General features: G+C 36.6%; 2 protein-coding genes across 2 annotated transcripts; both read left to right on the top strand.

Moving 5' to 3' along the window:
* Nucleotides 1-76: 76 nt before the first annotated feature.
* LOC114515884 (ectonucleoside triphosphate diphosphohydrolase 4-like) lies at nt 77-5,551 on the top strand. Its single transcript, XM_028535204.1, has 10 exons — nt 77-313; nt 846-1,252; nt 1,369-1,623; nt 1,919-1,975; nt 2,324-2,424; nt 2,738-2,907; nt 3,500-3,806; nt 4,222-4,304; nt 4,409-4,570; nt 5,194-5,551. The coding sequence occupies exons 1-10, from the start codon at nt 303-305 to the stop codon at nt 5,426-5,428; spliced, it is 1,788 nt and encodes a 595-aa protein (XP_028391005.1). The 5' UTR covers nt 77-302; the 3' UTR covers nt 5,429-5,551.
* Nucleotides 5,552-9,596: 4,045 nt separating this feature from the next.
* LOC114516072 lies at nt 9,597-16,323 on the top strand. Its single transcript, XM_028535436.1, has 11 exons — nt 9,597-9,681; nt 10,124-10,311; nt 10,605-10,753; nt 11,247-11,322; nt 11,449-11,622; nt 11,776-11,934; nt 13,641-13,955; nt 14,673-14,797; nt 15,122-15,297; nt 15,692-15,755; nt 15,830-16,323. The coding sequence occupies exons 2-11, from the start codon at nt 10,140-10,142 to the stop codon at nt 15,974-15,976; spliced, it is 1,557 nt and encodes a 518-aa protein (XP_028391237.1). The 5' UTR covers nt 9,597-9,681; nt 10,124-10,139; the 3' UTR covers nt 15,977-16,323.
* Nucleotides 16,324-16,403: the final 80 nt, after the last annotated feature.

The raw sequence follows: 16,403 nt of genomic DNA, 5'->3' as shown, positions 1-16,403 counted from the left end.
TACCATAGTTGTAAAGTAAGCCTTTATTAGTCAAACTTTGAATATTTTCCGTCCATTAGACCTTATGAAAGATTTGTGGTTGAATTCAGCTAACCAGCTTAGATTACCGGTATATATCTTATTGTAGCATAATTTGATCTCCTTTACCCAACATTGTACCTTCTCCCAACAACCACGTACCCTAGTTATCCCTAATTCACCTACGCTGACGTGTCTTGTTTATAAAGTTGTACACTTTTTAAAATGACAACGTGAAAAAAATTATTTATAGTTTTTTCTAGCTGAGCAAGAACTAGTCGCAGATGCCGCGACGGTAAGCCTAAAAAGGAGTGTTTGAATCTATTCCGCTTTTTAAACAAGCAACTTAAGACTAGCATTAATAAACAACAGAGTTTTAATAATCGTAAAGACTTTCACAAGTACTTCGTATATATTATACAAAAGGTTTTTGTTCCAATATTCAATCTTTTATTATATACGCTGGTGTAAAAAAGCGATTATCGTGAAATACCATTTATGTATTAGGAAGATAGAAAATGCTTGATTTCTGTACTTTAGAAACGTTGTTTATGGTTTTCTCACTGCCTTGGTCATGATTCCAATCATGTTCCAATATACCTCTGAATAGCAGCATTATTTATAACGTTTCCTATTTGACCTTTTAGTACGTTTGTGTAGGAAAAAACTCAGATGCCCTGGAAGAATATTCGTTGAAAATATTTTTAGTTTTAAAACTTTGAACATGTCGCATACAAGTGAATTGTCTGATGGATAGAATTGTATGTGTTGGAACAAAATCTATTTGTTAACACAGCTGTTGCAAACCTTTGCAAATTTGTTTTCAGGTTTTTATGTCCCTGGACAAACTTCCCTGTGTCATTCAATTTCAAAATGGCATTCACCCCATCTCAGAATCAAAGTGCCACAGATCCAGCAAAGAAAAACAACCACAATGGGAGGTACCTTATCCTTGTAGCAATTGCCATTATCTTTGTGATAATTTTGATGATAACAATGGATGTTCATAAAGACAAGTCAAGACCAAAGTTTAATGTTGTTGCGGGAAACAACTTGTGGATACACAACAAGGACTCTAAATATCATTATGGTATAGTACTAGACTGCGGAAGCAGTGGAACAAGAGTTTTTATTTATTATTGGCCTGATCACAATGGCAACCCTGAACACTTGTTAAATATTCAACAAATGATTGATCGAGATGGAAGACCTGTTCGGATGAAAGTCCGTCCTGGTGAGTGTATACATGCATATTCTATACGATAACAAATATTTGCCAAATTCTCTAATGCATTCAGTCCCAACTGCCCTGAATTGGATGTGAATTTGATGTGTTCTTTTTCTTTCAAGGCATTTCAACATATGAAGACAAACCTCAAAATGCATCGAGTTACATCTATCCACTGCTAAGACATGCAGCAAATCACATACCAAAGTCAAAACATTCAGAAACACCTCTGTATATCCTAGCTACGGCTGGCATGAGATTGCTACCCAAGAAAAAACAAAATGCAATCATCAATAATCTTGTCACAGATATTCCTTTGCATTTTGATTTTCTTTTCTCATCCACTCAAATTGAAGTGATAACTGGGAAACAAGAAGGTAAAGTCTGTGTATTGGTTGTGTATTTCACTTGTTGACAACTTCATGTCACCTCAACTCTCTTCTGTGCAGAAGTCTCTCAGGGCCTAGTAGGCCTGTTTCAATAACTATATGTTACAGACAAGCAGGCTTCTGCTAGGAATAATCACTGCAGATCGAGGAAAGAGTCACTTGATTGAAAATGTTCTCTGTTTCAATCATGATTAAATTCTAAAATTAATGACACTGATTAGCTCAATCCGTGTAATCCTGGTTTGGTATCTCAATTGGTGTTCTAATATCATAATTTTAATAGGTATTTATGCCTGGATAACCATCAATTATGTTCTTGGAAGATTCAATCATTCCAATGGTAAATATCCTTTGCATAAAGGAGATTTTGTTATGATAATCCAACTAGATCCATGTAGCAGTCATAATATAGTTCAGTAAATCCTAAATATGTGAATTATTCCTTGAGATTATAGGGTCAGAATTAGGAATTTTAGGATTTGTGAATCTTAGATTAATCCTAAATCTAACCATGATTCTAACCTAATCCCAAGGATTAAATTCCTGTATATAATTACGATTTACTGAACATTTACTGAATTGTTATCATTTACAAATATATCCTACTAATCCTAGATTGCTTAATATGGCATTTAAAGGAAAACTGTACTGGTTTTCCTGTTCTAAGAAATTTCTGTATTTATTGCAGATCGTCATCATGGCAATACAAGTTCTACACGAAAACGAACTGTTGGTTCTCTTGACATGGGTGGTGCCTCAACGCAAATCACTTTCGAAGTACCTCAGTCGGTAAGTATTTTAAAAACTCATGTTTTTTTTTCAAAACTTCATCCATTGATCGATTAGAGCATCTTCGACTTCGATATTTGCTCCAACGTACAACGTCATTTCGGTTACGTTTTCGTCGATTTGAAGAGCAGATGTTGGAAATGTAGTTTTGTTGTCAAAGGTTTTGGGTGAAAGTTTATTTGACGTTCAAATGTACCTGCCTGGATTGCTTGTCGAAAGAAACACGAAAGAAATGAGAGCTTATATAGATTATAGACTACGACCTTGTCGGTCAGTGTACAACAGTAACAACATATTCATTCTTTGCGAACAGGAGAAGCTTCCAGCTCACCTAACAACGCAGGTGAACCTAGGATGTGATTCTCATATGACCACTCATAACTACAAACTTTATGTCGCGACGTTTCTCGGCTACGGCGCAACCACTGCCCGAATTCGATATCTGGATACGATCCTCAGGAAAGGAAATAATACGGTTCACAGGTGAGCTTTTTCCCAAGCCTTTTCTATTTAAAGTCTTTTTTTAAACAAACGTGAGAACAAACCACTGGAACAAACGGACATTGAATGTTATGAAAATTAACTGAAACTCTCTGAATTGACTGGGACTAATTCATTTCTTATTTTAAATATCTCAATTTCTCTTGAAATATACTTTATTTCTGTTTCAAATCACGTCAGAGCTAAAATTTTTATAACTAAACATGATCACAAAGTTCCAACCAGTTTGAAAAAAATAAGAAAATGGTATAATCGATTAAATTGCTACTGCAAAATAGATTTCCTTATCAAGAACACTTCTGAGCTCTGATTGGCTAAAATATTCGCGCGAGATCAGCTAGTTGTATTACGCGCGTAATACAAGTATGTAAACCATGTAAACATTTACCAACTTTGCATGGCTATAATTTTTTAATTTCACGATATTTCGAAACCAACTGACTTTTTGGTGTCACTCATTTGAAGTTGGTCGTACTAGCTGTGCTGTTTTACTTCCTTCTCCTATTACAACATGCAAATAAAAATAGTTTTATATAAATAAATAAATAAAGCAAGTCTTTCCTTTTCTTCCAAGCCATTCCCGGATCTACCACGATCCGTGTTTACCAGCGGACATTCGGATAAGAGGCAACCACGAGGGAATACGATATCATTTGAAAGGCACGGGGAACTTTGAAACCTGTCGGGAAAGGCTGCTGCCGTTGCTAAACAAATCTGAACCATGTCGCTCACCTCCTTGCTCTTTCAACGGCGTTCATCAGCCCCAAATTTCGTTCAACACAACTGAGTTTTATGGATTCTCGGAGTATTGGTATTCTGTTAACGATGTTTTGAGGTTGAAAGGTGTCTATAACTCGCAGAAATTCGATATAGCGTCCAAGGTATGACATCACATATATAGTTTATGTTTTTATAGTTTTAGAATACTATATGATGAAAAACCTACTCCGACGAAAAACAAGTTCTTCAAGAGAAGACATAAATTATTAGGTTAATTTATTACCAATTATAATTAGCTAATTATTAGTTTAAATTATTATCACGATTCTGGTTCATTGACAAACCAGCAATTTTAATTTGAGTCGAAATATCACTGTAAACTTGCTGTCTCAAATCTCAAATCTTGCATCTACAGAAAATCTTCTTTTGAGTATGTTCTTTCTTTTATTCCATCCAACTGCTTGTATTCCATCCAATTTGCTAGGAATAACTTTTTAAACTATATATTCTAATATAATTGTCCGTCAAGAATAAATATGCTTCTATATATAATTGTCGAGTTTTGTCTTTCTGTAGGACTTCTGTAAAACGACCTGGCCCGTTTTGTACAAAAGATTCAAAAGTCGCTTGTATCCATTTGCTGATGAGCATAGGTTTATGTAAGTATATGATTGTCTTGTTGTATTTCAACGGAGGATTTACTTAAGTAATTAAAGAAATAAAACAACTGTAAACAAAAGGTAAAAGCAATTGAACGTTTTAGGTATCAGTGCTTCAAATCAGCTTGGATGACGAGCGTTACTCACGACGGTTTTAAATTTCCGCGAGCGTACAGAAAATTACATCCGACGTTTATGATTGAAGGGAAAGAAATTCAGTGGACTTTGGGCGCCATTTTGTATCGAACGCGCTTTCTTCCATTGAGGTAAGCACCATAACGGTCGATAATCATATTGCTGCTTCTTCGTCTCAACTTCACGAATCTTTTAGTATACTTGAACCTCAAAACTTTCCATTAACTTGAGAAAAAATAATGCTATTATCAAAAGTAATTATAACTACTGCTGCTGCATGGTCCAAACTTAATCGAAATTCCAGCTTTAAAACAAATGCATTATCTTTTAACACTATATACACTTTTAGACGAGTTATATTAGTTTAGAGCGTTTTAAAAACGGTTTAATGAATCTTATGGCAGCAATGTTGAAAAGAGTCCCCAATTAGGTGCTCGCTCTTTAAATTGATATTTAGGAAGAATAAGAGTTGTTCGGTTGTAAAAAAGAGGTAATTAATCTTCACCACTGACCTATATTAGATAATATAGGTCAGTGGTCTTCACCTATCGTCTAAAACGTAAAAGACCTCTTCTGACATCTCCACAAGAGCGAATTATAATCAAGTGGGGCCGTTCAACGTGGCCCCTTTTAACTTCAGTAATTAATGGCATGCAGATGCGCGAGCCAGTGTCAATATTCATATCAGTGCCAGCAACCCATGCGTACGCCAGTCGCGCCATAAGAGGAGTTTGTAAATCTATCTTGTTTTTAGGGAAATGCAAGTGCAATCCAAAGTTGCATCGAACTCTTACCAATCTTGGGTGAATATTGGCGACTCCGGTTTCAAAGCAATTGTTTTTGTATGTTCCGGAGTCGTTTTGTTTTCAATTTACATCATATTTACTAGACCCAGACTCCTATCGCCTTCAGGGCGAGCTTCGTCTTCGTCGACCAAGGTCGTTAGTAGAACTCCAAACTACCCGACTGACTATAGGATATCATTGTAACAGTAGAATATCATAAAGAAATTACGAAATGTTTATATAGAGAATGATACATGGATGCGCGGAAATATGGAATTTATTTCGAGTGTTGAGAATGATAGCGAACAAGTGAGATATCTTTCTCAACACGAGAAATAAATTCCATATTTCCAAGCATCCATGTATCATTCTGTTTATTATACAATAAAAAACTGTGTTTTTTGAAAAGTTTTTTATCCCCCTTCCTGATTCCAGATCGGTGGATCAAACACGATAATCGCACATGTGTTATTATCATCAATAATCGCGCATGTGCTATTATCGCTTTTCAAAATGGCGGATTCGTCAATAAAACACTGCATATTATATAATAAATATATTTATAATACTTTAGCAATAGTTTGTAGGTTTATTAAAAATCATCCGCTGAGAATCAGAAAATTTACTAAATGGTTCAAAAGAGATTCCAATTTTAAGTATAACAATATATTTCAGGCACATATGCACGGCTTTTTACAGATTTTTATATTTGAATAATGATTCTGTATAAAAGAGACTAAATCGTCATGAAATATTTACAGATTATAAATAAGATAATCAAATTCTTTGCTTCCAAGCAACGGCCAATGTCACATTCTTGATTTATTACAAATATTTCATTAGCTTATCGCTTGTGGACTGTTCGAAGAATTCTTGTCCTTTTCCAAGTCATCAACAAAATTCTAAAGTAGAAAAATAAGTTTTCACTTTGTGTGCTTTTATGTCTTTTAAAATTTTAAATTACACCCTCCTTTCTTTCATATAATTAGTAAAGCAAATTAGTTTCTCGACCGAAGGTTAACAGAAAATAAGAAAACGTTTATTTTCTATTTTTGAATGAGAAATATATTTCAAGCTTTGGATGTTTAAAGTGGCAGATATACCTCAAATTTTTCATCGAAATTCATAGCCACATGTATTTTGAATTAAAAGAAATGGGTGTTTTAGTATTGTATTGTTTATGACTTTGAACAATTGCTTTCCTTTGAACCAAGCATAAACCCATTATATCTATAGAGTGATCTTTTATTGTGCACAGAGAATATTAAGCATTGGTTTAATGTAATACTTTCATTTTCAGAAACCTAGTCAACTATGAACGTAAACCAAGACCTAATCCTTAATCTAATCTAAGACTAATCCTAAACATTATTAAATTCGTGGATTTAGGATTTACTGAACATGGAATTATTAACCAAAATATCGCATACCTTGTCAATCACATCCATGCTGGTGCCTAACGTCTCCTTGATGTAGGTGAGATAAGCTACGGTCACCTCGAGTATGTTTGCTTTATCCGTCTTTAGACTACCGCAGGGAACTAAATTTCGTAGATAGTCGTAACATTTCGTCTGACGCAACCTACAATGATTTAAATTAACGATTTACAACATTTTCCAATAACACATTGAATGGCGTGAATGCTCCCTTGTCTACTGGGGGGATTAAAATTTGCATTAAGTGCGCTGTTAGCTTATATTGATCAATAGAAATATAAAAAGAAAGCATGATGGGAAGATTAAATTGGAAAAGTTGAGGATACTCTTCACTGGTGCTTTGAATTATACTCCCCTCCCTGCCGATAAGCCAAACACGAAGCCTGGGACTTAGGCAAGTTAAAATGGCTAAAATAAAAGTATGCTAACTATTTTGGAAATAAGAAGTCTCACAGATATTAGCGAGCTTTAGCAATGACTACGAGTACGACTACGAGTACGAGATTCGTCATTCTCGCGCGTTGTTTGCTTACGCCATCAGCCAAAACTCGTAGTCGTTGGGCTTTCGAGTACGAAGTTTATCAAAAAACTCGTACTCAAATGCCCGGCGACTACGAGTTTTGACTGATGGCGTAAGCAAACAACGCGCGAGAATGACGAATCTCGTACTCGTAGTCGTACTCGTAGTCACTGCTAAAGCTCCCTATTAAGAACTTGACTACCTTCTTTCTTTTTCCTTGTCCAAATGTTCCATTTTTCTTTGAAACGCGCTTTTGACGCCGTTGCTGCTCGTTCGTTGTCTCTTTCGGCTGTTTTCGCCAAACTTTAGCGGCAGTGAAATTCTCTGTGTCCTCGGGCCGCACAGCTTCTCGTCCTTCGTCATATCCGGCACCTTCTTCGTACTGTCGTCGGATTTGGGTGCGACCTCGTGAAATGACGGCGCTTCCTTCAAAACCCGTTGGGGCTGAAAGTATGACGTATGTTGGCCAGCATGTGGGTTGAACGTACTTTGAATTGCCTGTTCTTGGCTTTGAAAACTCAGGACGTCAGGCAACATCAAGCCTACATCTGGCTTTTTCAATGCCTCCTGCAATACCAAAAATCGCGTGTCATGAAAATAGGACACTTATTAAACTAAAGGCCCTGTTACACGGTGCAATTTTTCTTGCAACTTGCAACGCAACTCTACTTTTGCGAGATGTACAGGGTGTCCCAAAAAAAAGTCCCCGCTATTGAAATGAAGCTTTTGTTGGAATTTGAATGCATGATCAACGCAGTAGTGTGTAAATAGCATATTTATTAGGTTGAGGCATTCAAATAAATCGTCTTGCTTTCAATTGGGTTTATCATAATACTAAGGCAATCAGATTCGAACAAAGGCTTGATTTCAATAGAGGGGACATTTTTTGGGACACCCTGTATATTTGGGAATAATGAAACTTTTGTGTTTATTTACACTTCATGCACTTTTATTCTGCAAGACTCTTCACTAATTTGCATATCTTAGAAGTAGAATTGCATTGCAAGTTGCAAGAAAACTTGCACCGTGTAACATCGCCTTAAGTCCATAGTGTGTATAACGTGACGTAGCCCAGTGATGCGAAGTGAGAAAGTTAGTATTCTTATCTTTAAAAAATCTTTATAGTAAATTCATCTTGCGCAGGAACACCCCAAGTAAACAAAGAAGAAAAAGGCTAAAAAACCTCAATCCACACTGTTCCTAGAACTACGGTCCTATTCAGTAGTTTTCAGATCAGCGATCCATTTTGGGGACCCTTTGTTTAAAACTTAGTAGGCTAGTAGAAATTGTATGTGGATTGGCGGAATTACGGTCAGTATACGTATTTTATTATCTTACCTGGTGATACGGATAGTGTACTGGAATGAACTGCTCTCCAGTGTTGTTAAACGTTGTGGCTACAGTGGAACTGGCCAATGTAATTGTATCAGTCGCGCCTTTGGAGAGCGGCAAATTTAATATTGAAGACAATGGGCATTCGTGATCGGAGGTCAAAAGTTGTGAGTAAGTGACGCCCTCACTTGCTTCGCTAGATGTCACCGCTCTAGCTGGCGGTTCAGTCTTTTTCCCATCTGAAAATGGTTTTGAAGGTGTACCGGATTTTGCTGTTTCGCCACCATATGTGTTTACTATATGTATAAAAAGCCGAGACGTATTATGCTTTGCCTCCTAAATTATGTAACCCATCCAGTTACTTGAATTCAAGCCTTCGTTATCACGGGACCATTCGAGTCAGTTGCTTCTTATGTAACAATCATTTGACAAAATAAAAGAAAACGGAACGAGATTTTTCTTTCCGATACATCACACAACATGTTATGAGACTTATCTACGCTATGAGTTTAAACGATCACAGGCCGTGCTATTATTATTTGAATTAACAGATGCAAAGATACAACATTTTACTCTTGTCGATTAGATTACTTCTGGATTATAGAAAATAATTCATTGTTTTATCGTGTATATAATATAAAATATTTATTCCAATCATATAAAGGTTCATTTCATCAACAACACTAACCTGGTATCTTTTCTTTCATAATGTCGCAGGCAAAGAAATACCAAATAAAAGAAGCAAAATTTCGTAAAATATATTTCACTGCCTCATCAGTTGTGAATTAATGCAATTAATTTTTCAAATGCAGCTCCACGCCAGCACGCGCAATCCCAATGCTTGCGCCAACTTCAACTGTTTTCTCTTTCTTCACTATTTTATGAACTTTATAATTTGCATACCAAACAGTGAAAATCGCCTTAGTCTATTGTAAAGGCTCTATTACAAGATCAATGACTGTATATATATTAATTTATATAGATATAAAGCTTTTTTGTGAGGTTTTTACGTTGAGTTTCTGATTGTGAATTTTCAAATTCGAATGATTTGCATAATTTGCATACGTGTGTTTTTGGCGGATTATTCAAAATGGCCGTTTTACGTTTGTGTTTGTTTACAAAATCTTAGACAGGATTTTTTGCTTTTAGCCTTCCCTTCTCACCAAGAGGTAAGTTTGTATGGTAATTTTACGTCTCATAGTTATCTGTAGCCTAATGTAGGTATTTAACAATAGCATTTTCTGGACGAAATTTAATGATTGCCGTACGACGTACACATAGCATAAAACTCTAAAATGACAGCCAATATTAAAATACATGTATGGTTAAGTAATTTTTGTATGCTGTTTATATGAACTTGGGTATTGGGGACACGTACTTCCACGATCACCGTGGAACTGCGTCAATGCCACAAGTTACTTGTATAACGGGTGAAATTTCGTAAAGTTGTCCTTCGGATCATATATATTATTAGTCCCTAACAGCAAGTGACTGAAGTGAGGATGTTTTCTTTCGTGAATTGTTTATCACTTACCCAAAGGGCCGAAAAGGGATGACTCCACCTCCACCCACTGTTGACTCTAAGTTTAATAATTTCACATACACTTTCAGGCAGGTGAGATAAAGTATGAGCCGTGCCCGAAGGACGTCTAATAAGAGGAAACATGAGTCAGAAAATGAAAGGCCAACTAGAAAATCTGCCCGACTCAGCAATGCACGAAACGGTACTTTGCAGTCAACATCCTTTGAAATTGGGAAAACGACAGAAAAACATCAGAGGCATTTGGGAACCTCTCCAGGTTGGTGCAAGTCAATTTAATCAGACAATAGAGTTATCTGGTATGAAAGAAGGGCCAGGGAGAGGGTTGTATTGAACTGGTGTTACATGACCCATCAGTGGTTAAGGTCAATTATCATTTATTTGTAAAACCAGCTCATTTGGGATTTCCTTTTTGGACCATTAACAATTTAAAGCTTTGTGCAGATGTCTGAATGGCATGAAGTACATTGCACATGAAGTACATGCACATTTTCTGGTGAAATAATTTTGGTAAAACAAATTAAACAATTGCATGGCTACTCCCCTTTATAGTGATTACTCGCAGTAGAAAAAGAACTAGAAGCCATTACCTATACTGTCCCAAACCAGAGGCAATTGTCATTTCCGATGACAGCAGTGATTCAACAGATGATAATTGTGTGAAGGCTTTGACATACTCAAGTTCAGACAGCAATGCTAAGGTGAGTTCGTTTGAATTAGTTGATCTACTCATAAAAGCAGTAGCAAATATTTTGTCCCGCCGTGTAAATTTAGAGTTATTATAATTATTCATGTCTTACAGTCAATGAACACCAAAATATTAGCATAGCGGGACAAATCGTCAGGCTGGCTACGCTATATGTGCATAAAAGAGGCAGTCTGGTCCATTTGCTGATTTGCCTAATGCCTGCATGTAAAACTGCCTGCCTACAAGCTTACTCAATCAACAATGTTTAATGATAACTATTCATATCTTGTTTATAAGTTATATGTTTTGATGGAAGCAAATTAAATATTCTAATAGATTTTGCTACATTGACCTGATATCCCAGTGATAAATAAATGAAATAATCTGGCATTAGGCAACTTTAGTATACTCAGGCACATCTGGGTGCATGCATTGGCTGTCACCTAATAAGGGATTATATGTGCATGTTTGCATATATTTATGTGATATTTTTCTCCATTTGAAAGGTTTTGACAAGACACAGTTTTCATGGAAGAGTGCTTCGTAAGCAAAAGGTGAATGATGTCAGAATATCTGAGAAAGGTAGGTGCAATCTCATGCGAAGGCGTGAATAGTTTTTTTGGTGCTGGAGTTAGCCTTCCGGATCTCGTTTTGGGTTACTTGGTTTATTATTTTGCTAAGTTGTTGTTTCATGTTGATAATGTTCAGAGTGTGTAGAAATATCTGCCAAAGTTAAGAGGCGGGGTGCTTCAGGTCAAAACCGCTATAAATTGAGAAAGGATAAAAGCGTCGAAACATTGAATGTGGACAAAGAAAGGAAAATTGCAAAGTCAAAAAACTCGAGGAAAAAACAACTTGGAAATGGATGCGCCTCTGAAGAAGGTTCCAAATAAAACACTTTTTTGGTCTTTAGTTTGTTTGTTTGTTGCTGACGTTATCTTGTATTCTATCGTCGTATTTTGTGTATTTTCGCAGTGTTTTTTCAACAACCTCAATTACAAAAAAAGGTTTAGAAAATGTTATTTTTATTAACAGTGCGCAAAAGTACCTTCAGTTGTAAGTACAATTTACGAAAGAGCCCTCGACTGGCAGCGACCGTCAATGTAACACCTGATACATCAAGGCTTAACGAGGAGAATGAAATCGTTAGGGAAGAACAGAAAGCAGTTATCAAAGTTAGACAAATCCTTGAAGGTACTAAATTGATACGACTATTATGTTGTTGTTGATGTAATTGGTGTCGTAGGCGCTCGTGATTGGTTAATCTGATAGAATTATCGCATTTGATTGGTTCATGGTGTCTCAAACGTAGTGTTAGTGGAAGTAACAGCTGGGAAATTTGTTGTCGCTGTGCAAAAAATCGCTGGCACATAGCCGCATGTTTATTCGAATTCGAATTTTGAACGAAATTTACAAAGCGAAAGTTTTATGGAGATCTGAACTTCTTTCGGCAATGATCGAAAAGTTTAAAGTATGGAAGCTCCTTATTAGCTCACGGACATTGCTTCTGCTCCTAAAAATGGACTTTTTAACAGTGGATTTTGGTTAAATGTTGCCGACAAAGATTCCATGGCTTCGAGCAGCGGTTGTATTTTTCAAACTGCTGTGTTTATTTGTGAATGGCATGGAAACTCTCATGCTGAAGCGGTCTAAATTTACATATTATATAAATGGTAATTATATAAATTGTATTATATAATTTTCACATGGCTTGGACTGATTATGGGCGAGTGATAAGTACATTAAAATGCGGCAAAGTAGACCGATGGCTTGAACACAATATTGGCGCGCGTGAGTTTGAGCGATATCTATGGTTTGAGCAAAGTCTCTCGCCCCAACGTTGACTTCTAAAACGAGAAAAAAGTACGTAATATGTTTCTTACAACCTTTAGTTTCACTTCTCGTTGATATTTCCCCGGATAATTCCGCATTTTTACGGGAACATATGCCTAAGCAACTGTCAAGTTTGTAAACCTGAGTCACGGGTATTTATTGAGCAAGCCGGATAGCTCGAAATCTCAAGGAAATCTCCAAACTTTTTGCACTAAATTTGGCATCCACATTGTTTGTTGTTTGAGATGAACAGCATTTTGTTGATGTGAAAATTGCCCTTCCCAATGAAATCGTGGATTGTACTTGATATATTGAGTATTTGTGTGCTTTTACCGGTTGACGTGTTCAGCTAAAAAATTATGAAACTATTTGAAGAACTGCGAACATCTTTTGCTATATTCCTTGGCACGAATTTAATAATTTTTGTACAGAAAAGTCAGCCCCGTTACGTTCCGTCGAGCAAGAAATATTCTAAAAGTATGTCCTTGTATTTTTCCGTCCCATTCTGTATTTACGCGTGGTCTCTACTCGACCAGATTAAAAGAAAATTAGCCGAAATCTCCAAAATTCTAATTGTACTTTTGAATTCCCTGGAGGTGTAGAAAGAAAAATTTCATAATTGTTTTTAATTATAAATTGCCCCCATAAGTGTAATTTCGCATATAATCTCTGTGTCCGTACATCGTCGTCAAGCGAAGACCAAAGCAACTCTCCAAAAATGTGCTTTGCGGAAGGCTACTTCTTGCAGCATTTATTTTTTTGGCAGCATTTGCAACACACGGCACAAAATTTATCCCTTTTTATTCCTTTTTATTTTTGATGGCATTAAAAACAAGCAAAATACCGAAAGAAAGTTTGGCTACCATGTTTTTGTTTATATATTTAAAGGTCCCGCCGTGTAGTGCGCGAAATATATTCGTGGGTACACGCAAGCCGAACTAGCGCATGCGCAACAAATTTCCCAGCTGTTAGTGGAAGTTCGATCTGAACCTCGCTGCTATTGCCGCTGTGCTCGATGATTGTTGCACAACATTTCTATAATAATTATTCATTCATTTCATTCACAGAACCTGCAAAAATATTCACGAGCAGCGTCGTCTTGAGTGACGTTATCCACGAAAGGTGTTATCATTTGAGAAGACGAACAAGTCCCGCGAACGTTGAAAACGTTAGCGAAACATCAAAAATCAGCGAGAAAAAAGCGAAGAATAAAACCCCGAAAACAAAACTCAACGAACCGAGATATGAAAATATTGAAAAGCACTCCGGCACTGATGTGGAGAAAGTCAAACCTCGGGTGCTGACGCAATTTACCTGCGCATCATCATCAAATCCCTCCTTCGTGAACAAGGGGCAAGAAAGGGCCGTTAAAAAGACGAAAGGTATGTTAGGTTCTCGTGATATGTATGTTGGTTCTCGTGTATTAGTTCTCTTTAAATTCATGTTTAAACGTCAGGGCTCGCTTGTACGACTTCAGGCTGGATAGCGCTAATCAGCGTTCTAAAAATACATGGAATGCAACCAAATTTCTGCTTTGGAACTAACAATTGTTAAAGAGGATCCTCGATTTAGGAATACTACAAGATTTAATCAAGGTTATTCGTAACAACGGGCGATTTAAAGCGATTGCAAAAAAACGCTACGCTTTCCGGTGGATAGCGCAATCCAGCCTCCGGCCCCAGAGCTATGCATAGTGAAGCTTATATGGAAGCCATTTTGATCGAATAGTCGAATTTGTTGACAGCGGCAAATATTTGAGTCAAGTGGGAAATAATTTCATGTTCAGTGAATCCTAAATACAAGAATTTAATCCTTCAAGTTAGGTTAGGATTAAATTTAGGATTAGGGTTAATCCTAATCAAGCATGAACCTAACCTAAGGCCTAATCCTATCCTGAAAACCTAATCCCAAATTTTAGCGTACATCGTATGTATATATATGTATGAGTGGTCACTGATATTATTTCAGATTCGTGGAGATTATATGAATTGGCTAGAATGGGTGGAGTGGTAGTGCGTGAAAATAAGTAAAATAAATTACATTATTTAATCAGTATTATTAAATTATTTAATTATTTCTCTTATTATATTTTCATTTAGTAAAGAAGAAAGGTACGCTGGCTCGGAAGAAAGAACTCCGAGCGTTGTTGGAAAAACAAGATGAAGGTTATGAAGACGATGCATTTGAGGGAACGCCATTCAGATACAGAAAGCGACTTTCCAAGGTACCGCGCTTTCGCTAGACTCTAACCTAGGCTAGGATAGGATATATCATACCATTACCAGCCTGGAAAAATCTGCCTGCATGAAATCAGCAAAAAATCTCAAAATTTTAAAAATGGATAAGTTTTTTACAAACCAAAAATACAAAATTTTGGAACAGTTGGCAAGGCTAAACACGTTCTCGAGTGTTCAGCGACCTAATCTTGCAATTTTACCCATTTTTGAATGCAGAAATTTTAAAATTATGCCATAGCATATTGCTAGCTGCACTCTTATTTTGTTTAAGAGATTTTTCGGCATATCACTGATAATTGTTTTCATCCAAGTGCAAAGTGTCCCCAGTCGTTTTGGACACGAGCATACGATGTATAAACACAGATTCAGATCTCAAGACACCGTTCAGTAAGACTCCAGTGAATCGTCTTCGACCTGCTGGTCCGCTGTCATCTGGAACTTCCGAGAGCGACACAATGACCCCTGGTTTATTGAAAAGCGTTAATCGGTAGGTATTAAAGAATTAAAAGCCTGGGGCCGGTTGTATGAAAGCCGGATAGCGCTATCCACCGGATAGTGGTTTTTCAATCACTTTATAAATCTTCTGTTGTTGGCTGAAACTTTGATTAAATCTTAGCATTCCTAAATTGAGAAACCTGTTTATAATTGTTGGTTCCAAAGCTGAAATTTTATTGTGTTCTTCTAGCGTTTTTAGAACGGTTGAAAAAATCACTATCCGGTGGATAGCGCTATCCGGCTTTCATACAACCGGCCCCTGATAGCGTTCATTTTATCATCTCGTTTTCCAAAGAAGAAAACTGTTTTTTACGGCCATGCGCATGCATTTTGAAATTATAGCGTATATAGAACCTGTGCCGACTATTATGTTGTTGTCATTATAGAAACTATATTGATTGTTACGTAAATCAGTTGAAAAGAAGAAAAATTCATCTAGGGTGTAACAAGGTAAGAATGTGATAAGAAGTGAGGAGTAAGACGTTGATCGAAAATTATACTGAACTCATCTGATTTCTTTCCAGGTGAAATCTCGCACGCCTTTGTCTAAGAAACCCTTCAGAATTATGCAAAGCAAGTCGTTTGACTTTCTCACCAATGATATTGTCAAAAGATCTACGATGGAAAGTGAAAATTGCGAGGATGATTACTATTGGTCTGATGCAGAATAGTCTGAACCAAGAAGGGGGTGGACCATTGGGTGGTGATGGGACGGACCATCACCAGATCAATCATGGCCCCTATAACCATAGCCTCCCCCCATAAGCCCTTTCTCAGATAACCCACCAAATTTGTCTTATCCACACCCTTTTGGCTCTGGTGATGGTAGACTTCTTGAATGGTAAAGTAAAAAACCTCTTTCCCTTTGGCCCTTTACCATCTCAGGGTCTCCAAAATGAAGGGTCTGCAGAGTGGTCCATCCCTGGTATAATAGTAATTTTAAAAGTCACGATATTTTTTATCGATAAAAATATATATATACTCTAATGTTATTTATATGCATTCATATTCCAATTAATTCCGATTAATTACAATATAGAAATTGTTTTTCAAATGACTTAAACTTCGCTGTTTGTTTACATTATTTGAACTTCTATA

The sequence above is a fragment of the Dendronephthya gigantea genome, unplaced genomic scaffold (assembly GCF_004324835.1).
Source record: "Dendronephthya gigantea isolate DGI-Jeju-01 unplaced genomic scaffold, DenGig_1.0 000005F, whole genome shotgun sequence".
NCBI lineage: Eukaryota > Metazoa > Cnidaria > Anthozoa > Malacalcyonacea > Nephtheidae > Dendronephthya > Dendronephthya gigantea.
Note: the sequence above shows the minus strand (reverse complement) of the source record. Positions and strands in the feature narration are given on the sequence as shown.

Bases quoted from the DNA above. Each gene is read 5' to 3' on its own strand.
- LOC114515884 (XM_028535204.1), top strand. The intron at 1,976-2,323 runs GTAAATATCCTT...TATTTATTGCAG, and splicing joins AAGATTCAATCATTCCAATG to ATCGTCATCATGGCAATACA. The intron at 4,305-4,408 runs GTAAGTATATGA...TGAACGTTTTAG, and splicing joins GCTGATGAGCATAGGTTTAT to GTATCAGTGCTTCAAATCAG.
- LOC114516072 (XM_028535436.1), top strand. From the start codon at position 10,140: ATGAGCCGTGCCCGAAGGACGTCTAATAAGAGGAAACATGAGTCAGAA. The intron at 10,312-10,604 runs GTTGGTGCAAGT...TCCCCTTTATAG, and splicing joins GCATTTGGGAACCTCTCCAG to TGATTACTCGCAGTAGAAAA. The intron at 13,956-14,672 runs GTATGTTAGGTT...ATTTTCATTTAG, and splicing joins GGCCGTTAAAAAGACGAAAG to TAAAGAAGAAAGGTACGCTG.